The following is a 16408-nucleotide window of genomic DNA, read 5'->3' as shown; positions in this document are numbered from 1 at the left end:
TTCGTGGCGGAAGTGGCGGGGGCGGTGCCATGGCAAAGGATCCCGCCGGGAGCTGGCCTCCAGGTGTGTTTGTCGCCACGCCGCGGCTTCCCCACTCGGCTTCCGAGGCCGGGGCCGGGCTGAGGGCTGAGTGTGTCCGGTCCTGCCCGTCCAGGTGAATGTAAGAACTGATGACGGTGAGCCCGAGCGCGGCGAACTAGTTGAACACGGGTCTGAGAGCCAGGGTGGCCGGCTCTGCGCGGGCCCTGGCGGCCAGGGCCGCCTCGTTTCTCCCGAGCGCCCTGAGCCCGACGGATCCTGCTCTGCGCGTCATTGGCCTCTTCTCCTTCGCGCATTAATGGAGAAGCAAGAGCCTCAGCCCCTTGGGAAGAGACGCCCCCTCTGGTTCGTGAGACAGCTTCTTGGGAGTGCGATCAGAGACGCAGATCGCCGGGCTTGGCTCCTAATGCCCCTCCTCTCCCCACCCCACCCCCAAAGTGAGTGTCTGACTCTTGGGAAACGATGACCCCACTTGACCACCCATCCCCAGATCAGGGAGCGCTCGTGGTGGGAAGTCGCCCCTTTCACGGGCCCCGAAATAGATGCGTTTTCTCCCCAAGGTTTCTCAGTCAATTCTTGGGCGTGTCTCTTCTATATCGGTTTAGTTCGTGGTGTCACGGTATTTCGGTAATAAAGAGGATTAAGTTTCTAATAGTTGATATAATAGTTGACTTGTTGTGGTTTGAACTACAGTTGGGTGCGTGAGAGCGCTGGTCACTGAAGGTGAGCTCTCTGAAGGTAGGCACTATGTATGTCTATGTCTTTGTGACCGACCTCTTGTGTAATGGGCCTGGTTTAGTGTAGAGTCAGCGTCTAGGAAATGGTGAATTGAACTGTTTGGTGGAAGAACTGTTCTAGAACCACTAACCCAGGGTCTCAAAAACTTCTAGAACCAAGAACCGGAACCACCTCCTTTTTCTTGCAAAGCAACCGATGCTGCCTGAGGCTTGAACCCAACCTGAGAAACCACATGTGAAAAACCCTGCCCGTGTTTGCAGTATCAGCTTGAATTCCTCAGGTTATTCTGGGATGGAGACTCTTCAGCAGTGTTAAATATTTTACCATAAATTTAGGAGATGGCTTCTTTACAAAGGAAAGGGCTGCAGGCAAGGATTCTCAGCTCTGAAGAAGAAGAGAAACTGAAAAGAGATCAGGCTTTGGTGTCTGATTTTAAGCAGCAAAAACTGGAAAAAGAGGCTCAGAAGAACTGGGACCTTTTTTACAAAAGAAATAGTACTAACTTCTTCAAAGATAGACACTGGACCACAAGAGAGTTTGAGGAGCTCAGATCATGTAAAGAGGTAAGCTAATTTGCACCTTATTTGAGTTGTTTTTCGTTTAAAATGTGAAGAGGAACATTGGGGAGGGTATGTGCTATGGTGAGTGCTGTGAAGGGTGTAAGCCTGAGGATTCACAGACCTGTACCCCTGGGGCAAATAATACATTTTATGTTAATAAAAAAAAATTTTTTTTTAATGTAAACAGGAGTGTTTATTGTGTTCCAGAGAGGAATGTGAGGTAGAAAATTTACAAAGCTTGTCAAAATGCTTTGTTCCTTAGAAATACACTATTTGGTTTCAAGTAGTTTTAGTGGTTTCTGGGTTATATAATTCATAGGAAAGAGAGCTTTAGTAGATATGTTCTACTTCTTAAAGTCAGTCTGAAAGTTGTAAATGTTAATTTTATACTGGGTGACTTCCGTGACAAATAGCTTCAGAATAAAGATGATCAACACTTTACCATGGCCCTTTTTTAGAACTTTAAATGTGTTCTCTAATTTAAGCCTTGTAAAAACACTGTTGAGGTAGGCATCATGATTATTTCCACTTGCCAGTGAAAGTGAAGCACAAAGCTGTTTAAGTGATAGAACACAGGTTGGGGGAGGAGATTTCAGAGCAAGCAGTTTAGTCCCAGAGCCCGTTTTCTTAGCCTTTATGCTGTGTTTTCACCATACCAAACTACCCAATGTTGGATGACAAGTGAGGTGTCAGTATTAACTTAGGTTATCAGTTCATTTGTTTATTGTTATGGGGGGCATGTGGGGGCGGACACCTTGTCTCTCACCTTCTGAGGCGTTATACTTAGAGTACAGTTTGTTTCTCTGTGATGCAAATGTAGCATGTTATGACTTTGGGTCCTCTTTCCTTAGTTTGAAGATCAAAAATTGACTATACTTGAAGCTGGCTGTGGTGTTGGGAACTGCTTATTCCCACTTTTAGAAGAAGATCTGAATATCTTTGCCTATGCCTGTGATTTTTCTCCAAGAGCGGTTGAATACGTCAAGGTTGGTGCTCCATGCATGTGTTCTGTTGTGTTGCTAATTTCTTAGATTTTTCTGACCTCCCACCTTTCTACTCATATGCCTAATTCCTGTCCTCTCTTTGAAGCTAACCAGCTGTGATCACCATGAATATGGTTTTTTCTGATCACATACACATATAGTACCTGCAAAAACATAGCTTTTTTCAGAAAGGTAGAGTTACCAAAATGACACCCAGATTTACTGATTGTCAACATTTTGCCACATTTGCTTTATACACTTACTTCTTTGCTGAACTATTTTAAAGATTTTACTTATTTAGTAATTTAGAGATGCAGAGAGGGACAACATGCCCACGCAAGTGTAGGGAGGGACAGAGGAAGAGAGAGAGCTTTTTATTTATTTATGTTTTAAAAGATTTTATTTATTTATTTGAGAGAGACAGTGAGAGAAGGAATACAAGCAGGGGGAGTGGGAGAGAGAGAAGCAGGTTTCCCGCCAAGCTGGGACCCCAATATGGGGCTTGATCGCAGGATGCTGGTATCACAACCTGAGCTGAAGGCAGAGACTTAACCCACTGAGCCACCCAGGTGCCCCAGAGAGAGAACTTTTTAAACAGACTCTGTGCTGAGTGAGTGCAGAGCGCCACAAGGGGCTTGATCTCAGTGATACTAGGTCATGATCTGAGCTCAAATCAAGAGTTTAACACCTGACTGAGCTACCCAGATGCCTCTGCTGAACTATTTTAAAGTAAAGTAGAGATGTCAGGACACTTCCCTCCTAAATATGTCTGCATACATACTCAAAAAAATAAGGGCTTTTTCTGTATAACTACAATACACTTATTATATCTACCAAAAGTAATTATAACCTTCAAATGTCATGAATACCCAGTACAGATTCAGATTTACTCAAATAGTCCTAGGTGTCTTTTTTTTTTTAAATTATTTTATTTTTCCAGTGTTCCAAGATTCATTGTTTATGCACCACACCCAATGTTCCATGCCGTACATGTCTTATAGCTGCATTTAGTCAAGGACTACATCTTGTACTTCTTCATGTATCTTAAATCTCCTTAGTCTAAAACGTTCCTGCCCTTGACCTTTTCCCCACTGGCATTGAGTTTTTGGAGAGCAAGCCATTTTCTGTAATGCGGTCCCACATTCCAAATTGGTCTGATTTGTTTATTCATATCATTGTTCAACTTATTTCTTTATCACCTGTTTTTCCTGTAAACTAAAAGTTAGATTTAAATCAGGTAAAATATTTTTGGCAAAAATACTATATAGGTGATATTGTATCCTTGATACTACATCTTGTAGTTAATGTCTGATAACCTCACTATAAGTGATGCTTTAGTGTTGATCATTGGGTTAAGGTAGTAACTACCTAATTCCTACCTAAAAGGTAGCTTCCTAAGGGGTACAAATATTTACCTTTTGCCATTAACAAATATGTGGGGGATACTTTTTCAAATACTTAATTTTCCATCAACCTTTCATAGTTTTAGCATCCATTAGAAGTTTTGTTGTTGTTTTTTTTTAATTAAAATATTTTATTTATTTGAGAGAGAGACAGTGAGAGAGAGCATGAGTGAGGAGAAAGTCAGAGGGAGAAGCAGACTCCCTATGGAGCTGGGAACCTGATGTGGGACTCAAACCAGGGACTCCAGGATCATAACCTGAGCTGAAGGCAGTTGCTTAACCAACAGAGCCACCCAGGCACCCCTGTTGTTGTTTTTTAAGATTTTGTTTATGTACTTACTTTAAAGAGAAAGTAAGTTTGCAGGGGGGTTTGTGGGCAGAGGCAGATGCAGAAGGAGAGGAACATACTAACTCCAATTGAGCATGGAGCCAAGTATGGTACTGATCCCCAAAACCCCAAGATCATGACCTGAGCCAAAATCAGAGAGTTGGATAATGAACCCACTGAGCCACCCAGGCTCCCCTAGAAGTTTTATTAATAATAGTATCACATTGTACTGTAACTTGCTTTCTTCACTCCACATCATATCTTAGTACATGTAGGTCTACCATATTTTATGTGTTGTAGTATTCCATAGGATGGATATACTATAACAGTTACCTGTTGGTATTTGTTTAAATCACTTCTAATTTTTTACTCTTACAAATAGAGTTAATATAATCAGCATTATGCATTGCTCTCCAAAACACGTGTGTATACTTTTCTCTATGGAAGAATTCCTTGGAGAGAAAGCATACACATTTAAATTTTAATGTTTCATATATGTTTTTTAAAATTTAATATATAAATTTTAACGTATAGCTACCATTCTAGCTACATCCTCACCATTTCTTTTTTAAAGATTTTTTTTATTTGACAGCAAAAGAGAGCATGCACGCAGGAGTCGTGGGGGGCTCAGAGTGATGGGGGGCATGGAGGCAAAGAAGAAGCAGGTTCCCCACTGAGCAGGGAGTGGGGGAGGAAGTAGGACTCGGTCCCCCCTGAGATCATAACCTAAGCTATAGGCAGATGCTTAACCTACTGAGCAGTTCAGGTACCCTTGCTCTCACCATTTGATATCAGTTTTTTTTATATCTCCCAATCTCATGGGCAAAAATGTTTATTCCTTATATATGTAACTAGGCATTAATTTTTCTTGTGATTGTGAGTTCTTTTATTCCACATATATTTATTGAGAGCCTCATATGTCCCAGTTTAAGGGGATTAAGTAGTAAAACGCTGAGATTAAATAGTAAACAAAATACAAAAGAACCGCAGATGGGGTTTGCATTATACAATGAATTGTCTCTTCATAACCTGGGCTCTTTTTTTTCTGTCATTTTCTTATCTTTATGGTGTATTCTGAATATTGTTAGATTTTTTGCAAACATTTGTAGTTAGCATTTATGGTATTGTCTTTTTTCTTCTTTTTAAGATTTTATTTATTTGACACAGAGAAATCACAAGTAGGCAGAGAGGCAGAAGCAGGCTCCCTGCTGAGCAGAAAGCCTGATGCGGTCCTCGATCCCAGGACCCTGAGATCATGACCTGAGCTGAAGGCAGAGGCTTAACCGGCTGAGCCACCCAGGCGCCCTTTGGTATTGTCTTTTGATAGAATTTAAATTATGTGCAAATTTATTAATCTTTTCCTTTCAAGGTTCTAAGCTTTTATGTCTTGTGTAGGAGTTTTGTAACTATGTGTGTGTGTGTGTGTGTGTATGTATATATATATATATTTTTTAAAGTTTTGGTTATGTTTTTTAATAGATTAATTTTCCAGATTAGGAAAAAAATTCTGGCCACTATTTCTTCAGCTCTGTTCTCTTTTCTTCTGAGATTCATTACATATATGTTAAACTATTTGCTGTTGTCCCACAGCTCTCAGATGGTGTTTTGATGTTTTATTTTTTAATTTTTTTTTTCTCTTTGTATTTTCAGTTTGTATTTCTTTCATCCTATCATCAAGTGCACGGTTTCCTTCTTAAGCAGTAAGCTTTGATGAACCTTTAGGCAGCATTCTTCATTTTTGTTACGATGTTTCTTAATTTTAGTATCTCTAAGATTCTTTTTGTAGTTTCTATTTCTCTGCTGAAATTACCTATCTGATCTTGAATTTTATCTTTTTCATTAGAGCTTTTAATATTAATCACAGTTATTTTAAATCCTCAAACTTTAGTTCCTGTATCGATGTCATAGTTGAGTCTGATTCTAATGATTGCTTTATCTCTCCAGTTTTTTCCTGCCTTTTGGTATGCCTTGTAGTCTTTTGCTGAAAGCCAGATGTGTTAGATAGGGGAGTGGGATACTGAGGTAATAAGGATTTGTAATAATCTGGACAGGAGTTGAGCTGTGTTTGAAATGTACTGTTGCTATAGTTACCTGTGAGGTTTATTGTTGTTATGGACACCAGAGACTTCAGACTCCTCTGGTGACTTGGTTGTCTCTCCTTTTGGCTTTGGGTCTTCTCATTATACTGTTCCTCGTAAAGAGCCAGTCTCTCACAGCTTTCCTAGGTGCAGTCCACTGTTGTTATTAGCACTGGACACTTGTTGGTAAGGTGTGGAAGAGGGGATTATTATCTGATTCTCAGTTTCTGAACTGCATAGTGGGCCTGTGTCCCAGCATGTGATCTTCACAAGTATGTCTGCTGCTCCACAGCTAGAGCTTTTCTCTCCCTTCCCTCCATCAGGAGGTATATACCTATATCCTCCTTTCTGGTGTTGAGGTCATTCTCCCTTCAGATTAAGACTAGGTTTGGGGCGCCTGGCTGGCTTAGTTGGAAGAGCATACAACTCCTGATCCTGGGGTTGTGAGCTGGAGCCCAATATTGGGTGTAGAGATTACTTAAAAAAACAACCAACAAAAAACACCAACTTAGAAAAAAAGATTAAAACTGGGTCTGAGCAGAGTATTTTCCTTCCCCCAGTGGCATTCTATCAGTACCTTAAGGCTGTAGGCCTCAGATGACCTTTCCCCTGCATTTTAAGTCTTCTTCCTTAAAGGAGATGAGAAAGGCCATCCTCTTTGCGAGCCCCATGATGTCCCCAGAGGAAGCACCTATAAGAGGAGGGGAACACTTCTGTTACTTCAGCCCCCAGGGACTTCACACTATAACAGCCACACTCATTCTCCAGCTATTTACCAAATTTCTAGTTTTATCTTTCCAGTGGGGAGGCTTCTGCCTCAGGGAAGCAAATAAATGCCTGGGTTCTGTCTCACCCAGAAGGCACTTCTCTGTCTCCATATTTTGGGATGGCTAGTGGTTCTTTGGCCTCTGTTCTTTGTTGGGTTCACCAAAATGTCATTACTTTGCTGTCTGTCCATCTTTTTTCTTACTATAAGGATGGGAGCTACATTTTTATACCGCTGTATATCTTTGAACTGAAACCAGAACGGTAACCAATCATCCTTTAACACAAGTGTGGAACTAGTTGTTCAAACACAATAAATTGAATAAGAAATTCATTTCCTTTCCTGATAATTGCCACCTTTATTATCTATGTTTTTTTATACACTTGTCATCTTTGTCACCTGTCTTTTGTCATACACAATACTAAATTCCTCTATATAGAGGGGCTCTGTGTTGGGAACTCTGTTCTGTCTCAGTGATTTATTTGTCCCCATTCTCAAACCTCACTGTTTTAGTACTAAATTTTGTAATAAGTTTTTGATGTCAGGAGTGTACCTCCTCCTCAAATCAGTTTAAAAGTTTTTTTGCTTCCAGATGAATTAAATTTGCCTTGTCAAGTTTCTAGAAATCTGCTGGGATTCTGTTGAGATCATATTGGATTTAGAAGTGGAATTAACATCATTTCAATATTGAATCTACCCATCCATTACCTTTGTGTTTATTCAAGTCCTTATTTATACTACAGAAAAGACTATAATATTTTTTTTATAATGCTCTTGTTACACCCTACAATTTATGATACTCTTTTTTTTTATGATACTCTTTCTTGATGATACTCTTATGTATTATCTTTTATTGTAATGCTCTTAAACCCACCATCCACCATGTACAAGAACACAGTTGTGGCAAAGGAAAAGAAAAGAAAAGTTAGGTATACTTAGCTTGCTGCCTCAAGGGAAAATATGCTCAAAGAAGTGTGGGAGCGTCTTCGTGAGTAGATTTGGAAGGGCCTGTGAAAGGATTTAGATTTGTAGGAGGTGATTCAAAGGAGGATTAAAGAAACAATAGGTCAGTTTGCCCTTACCATCCCTTTAGAAATATGTACTTCTAAAATGATCAGCTTTGAATATGTAATAGTTTGTGTTCCCTCCTCAGTTAAAGGTGATTTGTTAAAATGAAATCTTGCCCCTCATAGCGATATTGTCTACTACATGCTTTAGTGTACAAATGCTACGTTACTCAGTTTTACCCAGTAACAAAGTGATACTTGATTTTTGTGCAGCAGTGCACCAGTGGAAATAGGATCTCTTTTTAATTTTTTTCCATTGTCTCCTTTTGATGCTGTATTTTTCTATGTATGTCAACATGGATGTTGCGTTAAAATTCTTTTATTTTCCCCCTCTTCTCTAGCAAAATCCTTTATACAACGCAGAAAGATGCAAGGTATTCCAGTGTGATCTAACCAAAGATGACCTTCTGGAACATGTGCCCCCAGAGTCTGTGGATGTTGTCTTATTGATATTTGTACTCTCTGCTGTTCACCCTGATAAGATGCACCTTGTCTTAAAAAATATTTACCAGGTTAGTGATTTGGAGCCTAGAGGTTGGACATCCTGATTTTGCTTACCTCCCTTCTGAGGCTCATGCCTAGATTTACAGAGTCTCCTTATTCTCACTAGGGGTAGGCCATGTAGTCAGTATATGGCAGGAAAAATAGTATCCTCAGGGGACAGTCTGTTAGCATAAGAATCTGAATTCTGAACAGGTGGCTACCAGTGATTTCACTGATAAAGGGTTTCAGGGACTGGGAGAAGTATGAGACAGGGACAGAATAAGGAGTATCTAGAACTTTATGGGGATGAGAGGGCCTACTGTCAGTACTTCCTTTCAGGATTACAGGGAGGTCCTAATCAGCTCAAAAAGACAAGAAAAAAAGATGGAGAAAAAAACAAGGATGAGAGACAAAACTCATTATTTGTAGATAATATAATTGTCTGACTAGAAAATATTGAAAGACTACAAAAGTGTAAGATGAATGTAATGTACTTATAAAACGTACTGAGCTATATACCTAAAAAAGAGTAACATGTATTATGCAATTTTACTTTTCCATTTAGTATTATACATTTTATTAATTTTTTTTGTTTGGCTGTTTTGGGGTTTTTTGGTAGGGTGTTCTGCCCCGCCCCACCCCCGCCAAGGATTCTAAGTTTACTTGAAAGAACAAAGGGTCAGAACACTCCTGACAAAGAATGAGATGGGAGAGATTGATACCCTACCAGATATACCAGATATAAGGACTTACTGTTGCAGTGATTAAGACAGAATAGTGTTGGCAGAGGGACAGACAAATTGAATGTGATAGCTTAAAAATCAATCCATGAGTAAATAGAAAATGGCTGTATGATGGAGGTGACAATGAAGATCACTGGGAAAAGGACTGTTGAGTGAGTGGCTACTGGGACCACTGTGTGTCCATGCAGGAGAGAATGAGATTACCCTGCTCATATCCTCCACAAAAGTCATTCTCAGGTGAATTAAAGACTTAAATGGGAAAGATAAAAGTTTAAGCCTTTCAGAAGAAAATATAGGAAAGTATCTTTATGACCTCTGAGTGGGGAAAATTTTCTCAAGACCCGAAGCATTCTAAGCATAAACATGATTATAATAAAAGTAGGAGTTTCTGTTCTTCAAAAGACAATATTATACAAAGGAATTTAAAAACAACTTGGGAAAAGTAATTTGAAGTCTGTAGAACTGACGAAAGGTTAGCATCCAGAATATGTGAGGAATTCCTGTGTAAGAAAGGGAAGCAAATTAATAGAAGAGTGGCAGACATGAATAGTTGTTTTATTGAAGAGAACACACCTACGAAAAGATAACCTCAGTAACCCAGGAAATGTAGAATAAACCCCCAGTGAGACTCTGTTAGATTTGCCAGAATTAAGCCTGACAAAGCCAAGTGTTGTTGAGGGTATGCCTATTCTTGATTTAAATGAAAACATAGTAATACTATCTATAGTTTAATAGTAATGAAGTGTTAATATATATATTTTTAATTGAGATGATCTGTCTCAATCCATACTTGTCCCATGGCCCCCATTCTAACCTTTCTTTAGTAGCAAATTCCATTTCAGCAATCCTTTCTATTTTTACCCCTAATAGAAATCTTTTATCTGCTGATCTGGAATGAGTTCACAGCACTAGTGGATTGCGTGCTCCCTGCCTCATACATAGTGCCTGGCTCGTTGATTTGAAATTGTGTGCTTCATCAGGAAATTACCAGAAGGAGAAGCGATCTCTCAGCCTCTGACAATAATAAGACAGACACCCTTGGGGCAGCTCTGAAGCCTTGCATGAGCAACCACAGTAATAAGCTGTTTTAAGGTAGATGTGATTACTATAGAGTATTAACACCAGAGAATTTTTTAAACTACATAAGTTTAAACTGAAAGATAACCTTAAAGTTGAATTCCATCATTTTGGGAATAGAATAATGAAGTAAAAATAGACAAAATTCTGTCACCAGAAGACCTGGGTATTTGCCAATGCCACCAATTTGCCTTCAAACCTCAGGCAAGTCACTTTGACTCTGAGCCTTACTTGCTAGCAGATGTAACAGACCTGCCCTACCCTACTTTTGGGGGGTGTTTGGAGAGTGAGGGAACATAACAGTAAGAAATTCCTGGTTAGCTATACAGCGCCAGGATTAAAGGAGGCATTAGTATCAAACTTAACTATTTTACACACAGGAAAATTCAGGGATGAAATTATTTGCTCAGGGTCATTCAGCTAGTTATGGAAGAAGTGAGATATGAATCCAGATTTCCAAATTCCTGAGTGAGTGCTCTTTCTGCTCTCCCTGTAGCCCTTTCTTCATTCTATAATTAAGAATAACTCTTTTTCATATAAATTAAATTTTTCGGAATTTTCTTGGCAACTATTCATATTTTTTAAAATTTAGCATCTCGGACTAAGCTAAGGTAGGATGTATTTATCCAGGAGGCTCTTTATGGACAATATTTAAAACACATGCTTGCATTGATAGAATTTACTAAATGAGAAAATCTGCAGCACACTTGGAAGTATTAGGGACAGTCTTTCCTACTCTATTCAGAAGAGGAAGTACATCAAACTGCATCAAAAATCTGTTGTAATAGTATATGTCATGTCTTAAAAATCATCTTACTGATGTAATGAATCAGAATAAGATTCTGTAAAGTCCTCTCTTCCTTGGTAGTGTTAATGTCGCTTGAAGGAATTCTCACATAAAAAGCAAATGTCACAATGTGTACCGCTTTTCATTCTGAAAAGCATATGGTGTTTGCTTTGTAAGATAGAGGTGGTTGTACCTACATCCTGCTGAAGCCACCTCCCAGTTTTTGAGACACCTATCTCTGAAAGGCCTTAGTGAGGGACTCCCAGCTGGGCCTGCCGCTGATCCCCTTCCCTGCACTACTGCACTGGCCTGAGGGTGTTCTACCAAGAAGCAGAGTGCAAGGGAAGAATACTCAGCTACCCCTCCCCCCATAGCCTCTCTTTCTTGTCAGTAGTTTGGATCAATTGGAAATAATACGTCCCCCTACCCCTGTCCAGGTCCAGGGCTAAAAGATGTTTCTGATCCTACAGTGTGCTGCCTTTTGACCCAAATGTGAATCTTGACCCCCCCACTTAGTGGCCTCTATGAATCATAGACAAATCACTTACCTGGTGTCAATTTCCTCGTTTCACATGAGGCTAATAGTCCTTCCTCCCTCCTGTCAGAGAGACTGCAGAGTGCTGTCAGCTGTTATTAGTATGGTGGGCACGCTCTGCATAATTTTAGTACAGTGGACCCCAGCTGAGACTCAGAATGAGGAAAGCCAGCAAGAAGCAGTAAAAAGACGAAATGACATATTTTTTTAAAGAGACAGTTTGCCTGCAAGGTCATATACTAGGAGGTGGTTAATAAAATGTTGGGAGAACATGCTTTAAAGAAGATAAGTCTATTTTCATTTAATGTCATTAACGTTTTAATTCTGTGACACTAGACCTTAAGTTTTATTGAGCCATCAATATGTTAAGTGCCACCTGCTTTTGTTTCATAGGTATTAAAACCAGGTAAAAGCGTCTTGTTTCGGGACTATGGGCTGTATGATCATGCCATGCTTAGGTTTAGAGCTGGCAGCAAACTTGGAGAAAACTTCTACGCTAGACAAGATGGAACCAGATCATATTTTTTTACTGATGGTAAGGTTAATGAAATTTGCTTTTATTTCTATTTACTTGGATGTATTATCACTGTGGTCCTGGTTGGGGTGGGCGCAGCAACGCAGAGCACACATGCACAGGGTCCTGGCTGGATCCATCTCCAGCACGCACCACTCACCCAGCACCTGGGACTACAGGGACACCGCTCTCACCATGGTGTGCTCACGAGCCTCCTCTGGTGATGGTGTCCTGTTAGCGAGCCTGGGTTAATGGACTAGCTCTGACATGCCACGTGTATGCCCTATCAGGAACTGTGCTGGAAAAGGCGGAGGGCAAAGCAGGATTTTCACATAGTTCAGTCACAAAACAAGTAGGACGGGGCCCCTGGCTGGCTTATTTGGAAGAGCATGCTACTCTTGATCTCAGGGTTATGAGTTCAAGCCCCATGTTGGGTGGAGAGATTACTTAAAAAAAAAAAAAAAAGTAGGGCACCTGGGTGGCTCAGGCGTTAAGAATTTGCCTTCGCCTCAGATCATGATCTCAGGGTTCTGGGATCGAGGCCCACTTCGGACTCCCTGCTCAGTGGGAAGCCTGTTTTGCCCTCTTCCAGTCCCCCCGCTTACGCTCCCTCTCTATCTTTCTCTCTCTCTCTCTCTGTGTCAAATTAAAAAAAAAAAAAAAAAACAAAACAAAACCTAAAAAAAAAAAATAAACTTGGAAACACACACAGAAGTAGGATTGTACAATGTCTGGAAAGTATCTTCCCAGGTCACAAAGGCAAGAAATCTTTGTCTTTGTCTATAAAGGTGTTAAGTACACAAATTTGCTATAAAGGGGTCTTTCAGAAGTCATTTTGATAAAAACATCAAAACACTGATCACCATTTCAGTCTTTATACTTGGTATTTTAAGCCTGCTTAGTGATTTGGACCATAAAATACCTATCTTCTTAAACTCTGTTTTTATAAACATTTATATGTCTTAAAATGAAATATTCTTCTGGGTTTAGAATGAAATAAGAAATGAGTGATTACCATTAAAACAACTCCACAGTCATAAAAATGTCAGGTGAAAATTAAAAATTTGTTTTAATGTTTCTGATTCATGAAATCTGAGTCAACCAGTTGCAAGTAATTGAGACGATGCAGTGATGTCTGCAGAGTGCTTTGGAGCACATTCTGCAGAGTAGTAATGCTCTTACTAGGAGTATTTTCGTCACATAGCCATTCTGTTTGTTTCATTTAACATGTAGTGATGGATTATTGGGGTTAAATTATTGAGGTTAAATAAAGTCACAAAAGTGTCGGGTTTCCCCACTCTGGTCAAAGATGTTCATCCTTCATGTTCAGATAGATGAGGTGTTTGATGTAAACACACTAAATACATGGAAGACTATGTATAAATATAGCCAGTTTGGAATTGTGTTTTTTTACTTGGACTTCTGTATTTGGGGTCTTATGATAAGAGGGTAAGGTGGCCATACTGCAGGTTGTCCTTAAACTTTTCTGATTAACTTATCTAGTTGGGGGTTTCTATTTTGGTGCAAGAAGACAAGTAGCAGTATATCACTCCTATAAATTTTAGCATGGGAGCTTTTTTTACATTAAAAAAATGAAAAAATTTAAAAAAAACAAAAAATAAAAATCCAGGGCACCTGGGTGGCTTAGTGGGTTAAAGCCTCTGCCTTTGGCTCAGGTAATGGTCCTGGGGTCCTGGAATCGGATCCCATGTCGGGCTCTGCTTAGCAGGGAGCCTGCTTCCCCCTCCCTCCGCTGCCTGCCTCTCTGCCTACATGTGATCTCTATCTGTCAAATAAATAAATAGAATCTTTAAAAAAAAAAAAAATTCCTTCCAGCACCCCTGCCCTCCTCTTTACCACTGCAGAGCAAAGGTAGTAGTATCGAGACTGAGCATTGTTGATCTGCTTGCCTTACAGAATTCCTGGCTCGGCTCTTTATGGACACAGGTTATGAAGAAGTGGTGAATGAGTATGTGTTCCGTGAAACAGTGAACAAAAAAGAAGGCCTGTGTGTGCCAAGAGTTTTCCTTCAGAGCAAATTCCGAAAGTGTCCTAAGAACCCATCTCCTGTGAGCCTGGGCCTGGATCCCAAGTCCTGACTTGTCACGAGGTTGACGTTTATGCCTCCCCTCATAGAGGAAAGCTTAAAGTCACACTTTATTTTGGATATTTTTATATTTTTCTAAAAATGAGGATGTGTAATTTTTAATATTAAAAAGTAGCAAGTGTCTTGTGTGTGTTTTATAGAAATGCAAATAAAATTGCCAGGCCTGAAAAGTAAAGGAAGTTTTATGGTATGATGTAACGAAGCCATGCTCTCTAACTAAAATTCCACGAAGGAGAAAGCATAAGCACTTAGAGATCCTTGCCGTCAGTCCTGTGATTCGGTAAGTGTGTCTCCAGGCAGCATGTCAGGCAACCCTGTGGGAAAATGAGGTCAAATAGACTAAAATAACACATCCAGATGTATTTTTAGCCTGAAGGATTGTTCTGTTTTGTTCTCTTCCCAGTGTCTCTCATTTGCCCATTTCTTCCTACTTCAGTTCATTTATGTGCCTCTTCAAGACCAGAGTTTCACAAATGCAGCTTTTCCTATGACTTAAGAAACCACCATGGCTCCCCGCCTAATTCCTGAAAGGATAGTCCTACCCCTTAAAGGAGGGACTGCAGAGTTTTCACTTGGAATATTTGAAGTTGGCCTAATGAGCTACTATCTACCTTGGACACTGAGCAAGGTGACCCACTTTAAAATACACTGATTGTAAAATCTACTTAAATGAAGGACGTGACATATCTATCAGAGTTTTAGTTATGAGCCAATGGATTAGATGGAGAAAAAACAAAAATAAGGCTAAGTACTATAAAAACAAGGCTTCAGTTTCACTGCTTCTGTGTCCCCCCCCCCCCCCATTGATTCTCCCCAGGCAAACCTCTGTTATTGCTCTCCAGGTTAAGACAGAACAGCAGGGATTTCCTTAGGTTGGTACCCAGGGACGAGGAAAGCAAAGCCACAATTCAGTAGCAAAACTTGAACAGCGTTTGTTGAATTATAGACTACAGAGTTCACCAATATTGCCTTGTCTTCACAGACAGAAAGCAGCTCCAGAAAGGCAGTGAGTACTAGTTAAAAATATAGGGGCACCTGGGTGGCTCAATCGTTGGGCGTCTGCCTTCAGTTCAGGTCATGATCCCAGGGTCCTGGGATCGAGCCCCCGCATCGGGCTCCCTGCTCAGCGGGAAACCTTCTCCTGCTCCCACTCACCCTGCTTGTGTTCCCTCTCATTGTCTGTCTCTGTCAAATAAAATCTTACCCAAAAAAAAAAAATTTATAGAAAATAGTGTAAGTACCATAGTATTATATGGTACATGTACTACACAATATATATTACTGTACCATGTAGTATGAGGTACTTCTTTTGAGTTTTTGGCATATACTACATACAGTAATGCTAATAAATTTATGTCATGTGATTTGGAAATCTGGGTTCAAGTGCAGGACTTTGCCTCCCACAAGTCACCAGCTCTTCGGAGCCTCAGCTTTCACATCTCTTAAGGCTGAGCTCTTGTGATCTATAGCACAGAGCAGCTGCCAGGACTGAATGAGATCATTCACTTGGGAGTGCTTTGTTTACTAAAAAGTGCCAGCCAGTGCTGGTTATTTCTCTTAGTTTGTATTCCCCAAGAAAATACCCTCTCCCATTATTTAAATCCTAATTCCTCCTCCAGACTGCTGTCTTTTTAAATCTTGGGGTCCTCAAAAGGCCCTGAGATGGGGATGTGTTGCCACAAGGTGGCGCTAAATGCTCAGTAAATCCACTTGGCCTTTGCTCCCATTTTTAATCCTGGTTCTAGTCGTGTCTGTTTTTATCATTGAAAAGAATGGAAAATGCTTACAAATGTGTTTTTGAGGTAAACTTTATCTTGTAAGATCAATTTTGGCCTCACTGTGGAAATGAGAAGTAAGGATACTTTTATCCAGCATTCAATCTACTTTACCTGCTGAAGGTAGTTTGCTTTCAGCTGAATTTGGGCAACATTTTAGGCAGTAGGCTCTGAGTGTGTCTGCAAGGCCCCCAACCCTCTTTCATCCCTGAATGGTTCTGTGGATTCATTTTTACTGTTGCTAGGGATTAAAGCAAAGAAAAAGAAAGGACTGTAGCCTGGATCCTTGTTTGCCTCACACATTATTCATAGTCATCTTTGACAGCATTTGGTTTCCTATTTCACAGTAGTCAAGCAAGGAAGGGAAAATTGTGAAATAAATCATGGGCACCAAGAGAGTGAAGCGGGACCATGTTTGCTGTTGG

General features: G+C 40.2%; 1 protein-coding gene across 1 annotated transcript; it reads left to right on the top strand.

Moving 5' to 3' along the window:
- Positions 1 to 3: 3 nt before the first annotated feature.
- Positions 4 to 14378, top strand: METTL6 (methyltransferase 6, methylcytidine). Its single transcript, XM_004773561.2, has 6 exons — positions 4 to 476; positions 930 to 1340; positions 2189 to 2323; positions 8304 to 8474; positions 11981 to 12122; positions 14019 to 14378. Exons 2-6 carry the CDS (start codon positions 1116 to 1118, stop codon positions 14198 to 14200), a joined length of 855 nt encoding a protein of 284 aa, XP_004773618.1. The 5' UTR covers positions 4 to 476; positions 930 to 1115; the 3' UTR covers positions 14201 to 14378.
- Positions 14379 to 16408: the final 2030 nt, after the last annotated feature.

The sequence above is a fragment of the Mustela putorius genome, unplaced genomic scaffold, assembly GCF_011764305.1.
Source record: "Mustela putorius furo isolate JIRA1106 unplaced genomic scaffold, ASM1176430v1.1 tig00003834_pilon_pilon_pilon, whole genome shotgun sequence".
Taxonomy (NCBI): Eukaryota; Metazoa; Chordata; class Mammalia; order Carnivora; family Mustelidae; genus Mustela; species Mustela putorius.
Note: the sequence above shows the minus strand (reverse complement) of the source record. Positions and strands in the feature narration are given on the sequence as shown.

Coding starts and splice junctions, on each gene's coding strand:
- METTL6 (XM_004773561.2), top strand. CDS start 1,116: ATGGCTTCTTTACAAAGGAAAGGGCTGCAGGCAAGGATTCTCAGCTCT. Junction 2,324..8,303: donor GAGCGGTTGAATACGTCAAG/GTTGGTGCTCCA, acceptor CCTCTTCTCTAG/CAAAATCCTTTATACAACGC. Junction 8,475..11,980: donor TCTTAAAAAATATTTACCAG/GTTAGTGATTTG, acceptor TTTGTTTCATAG/GTATTAAAACCAGGTAAAAG.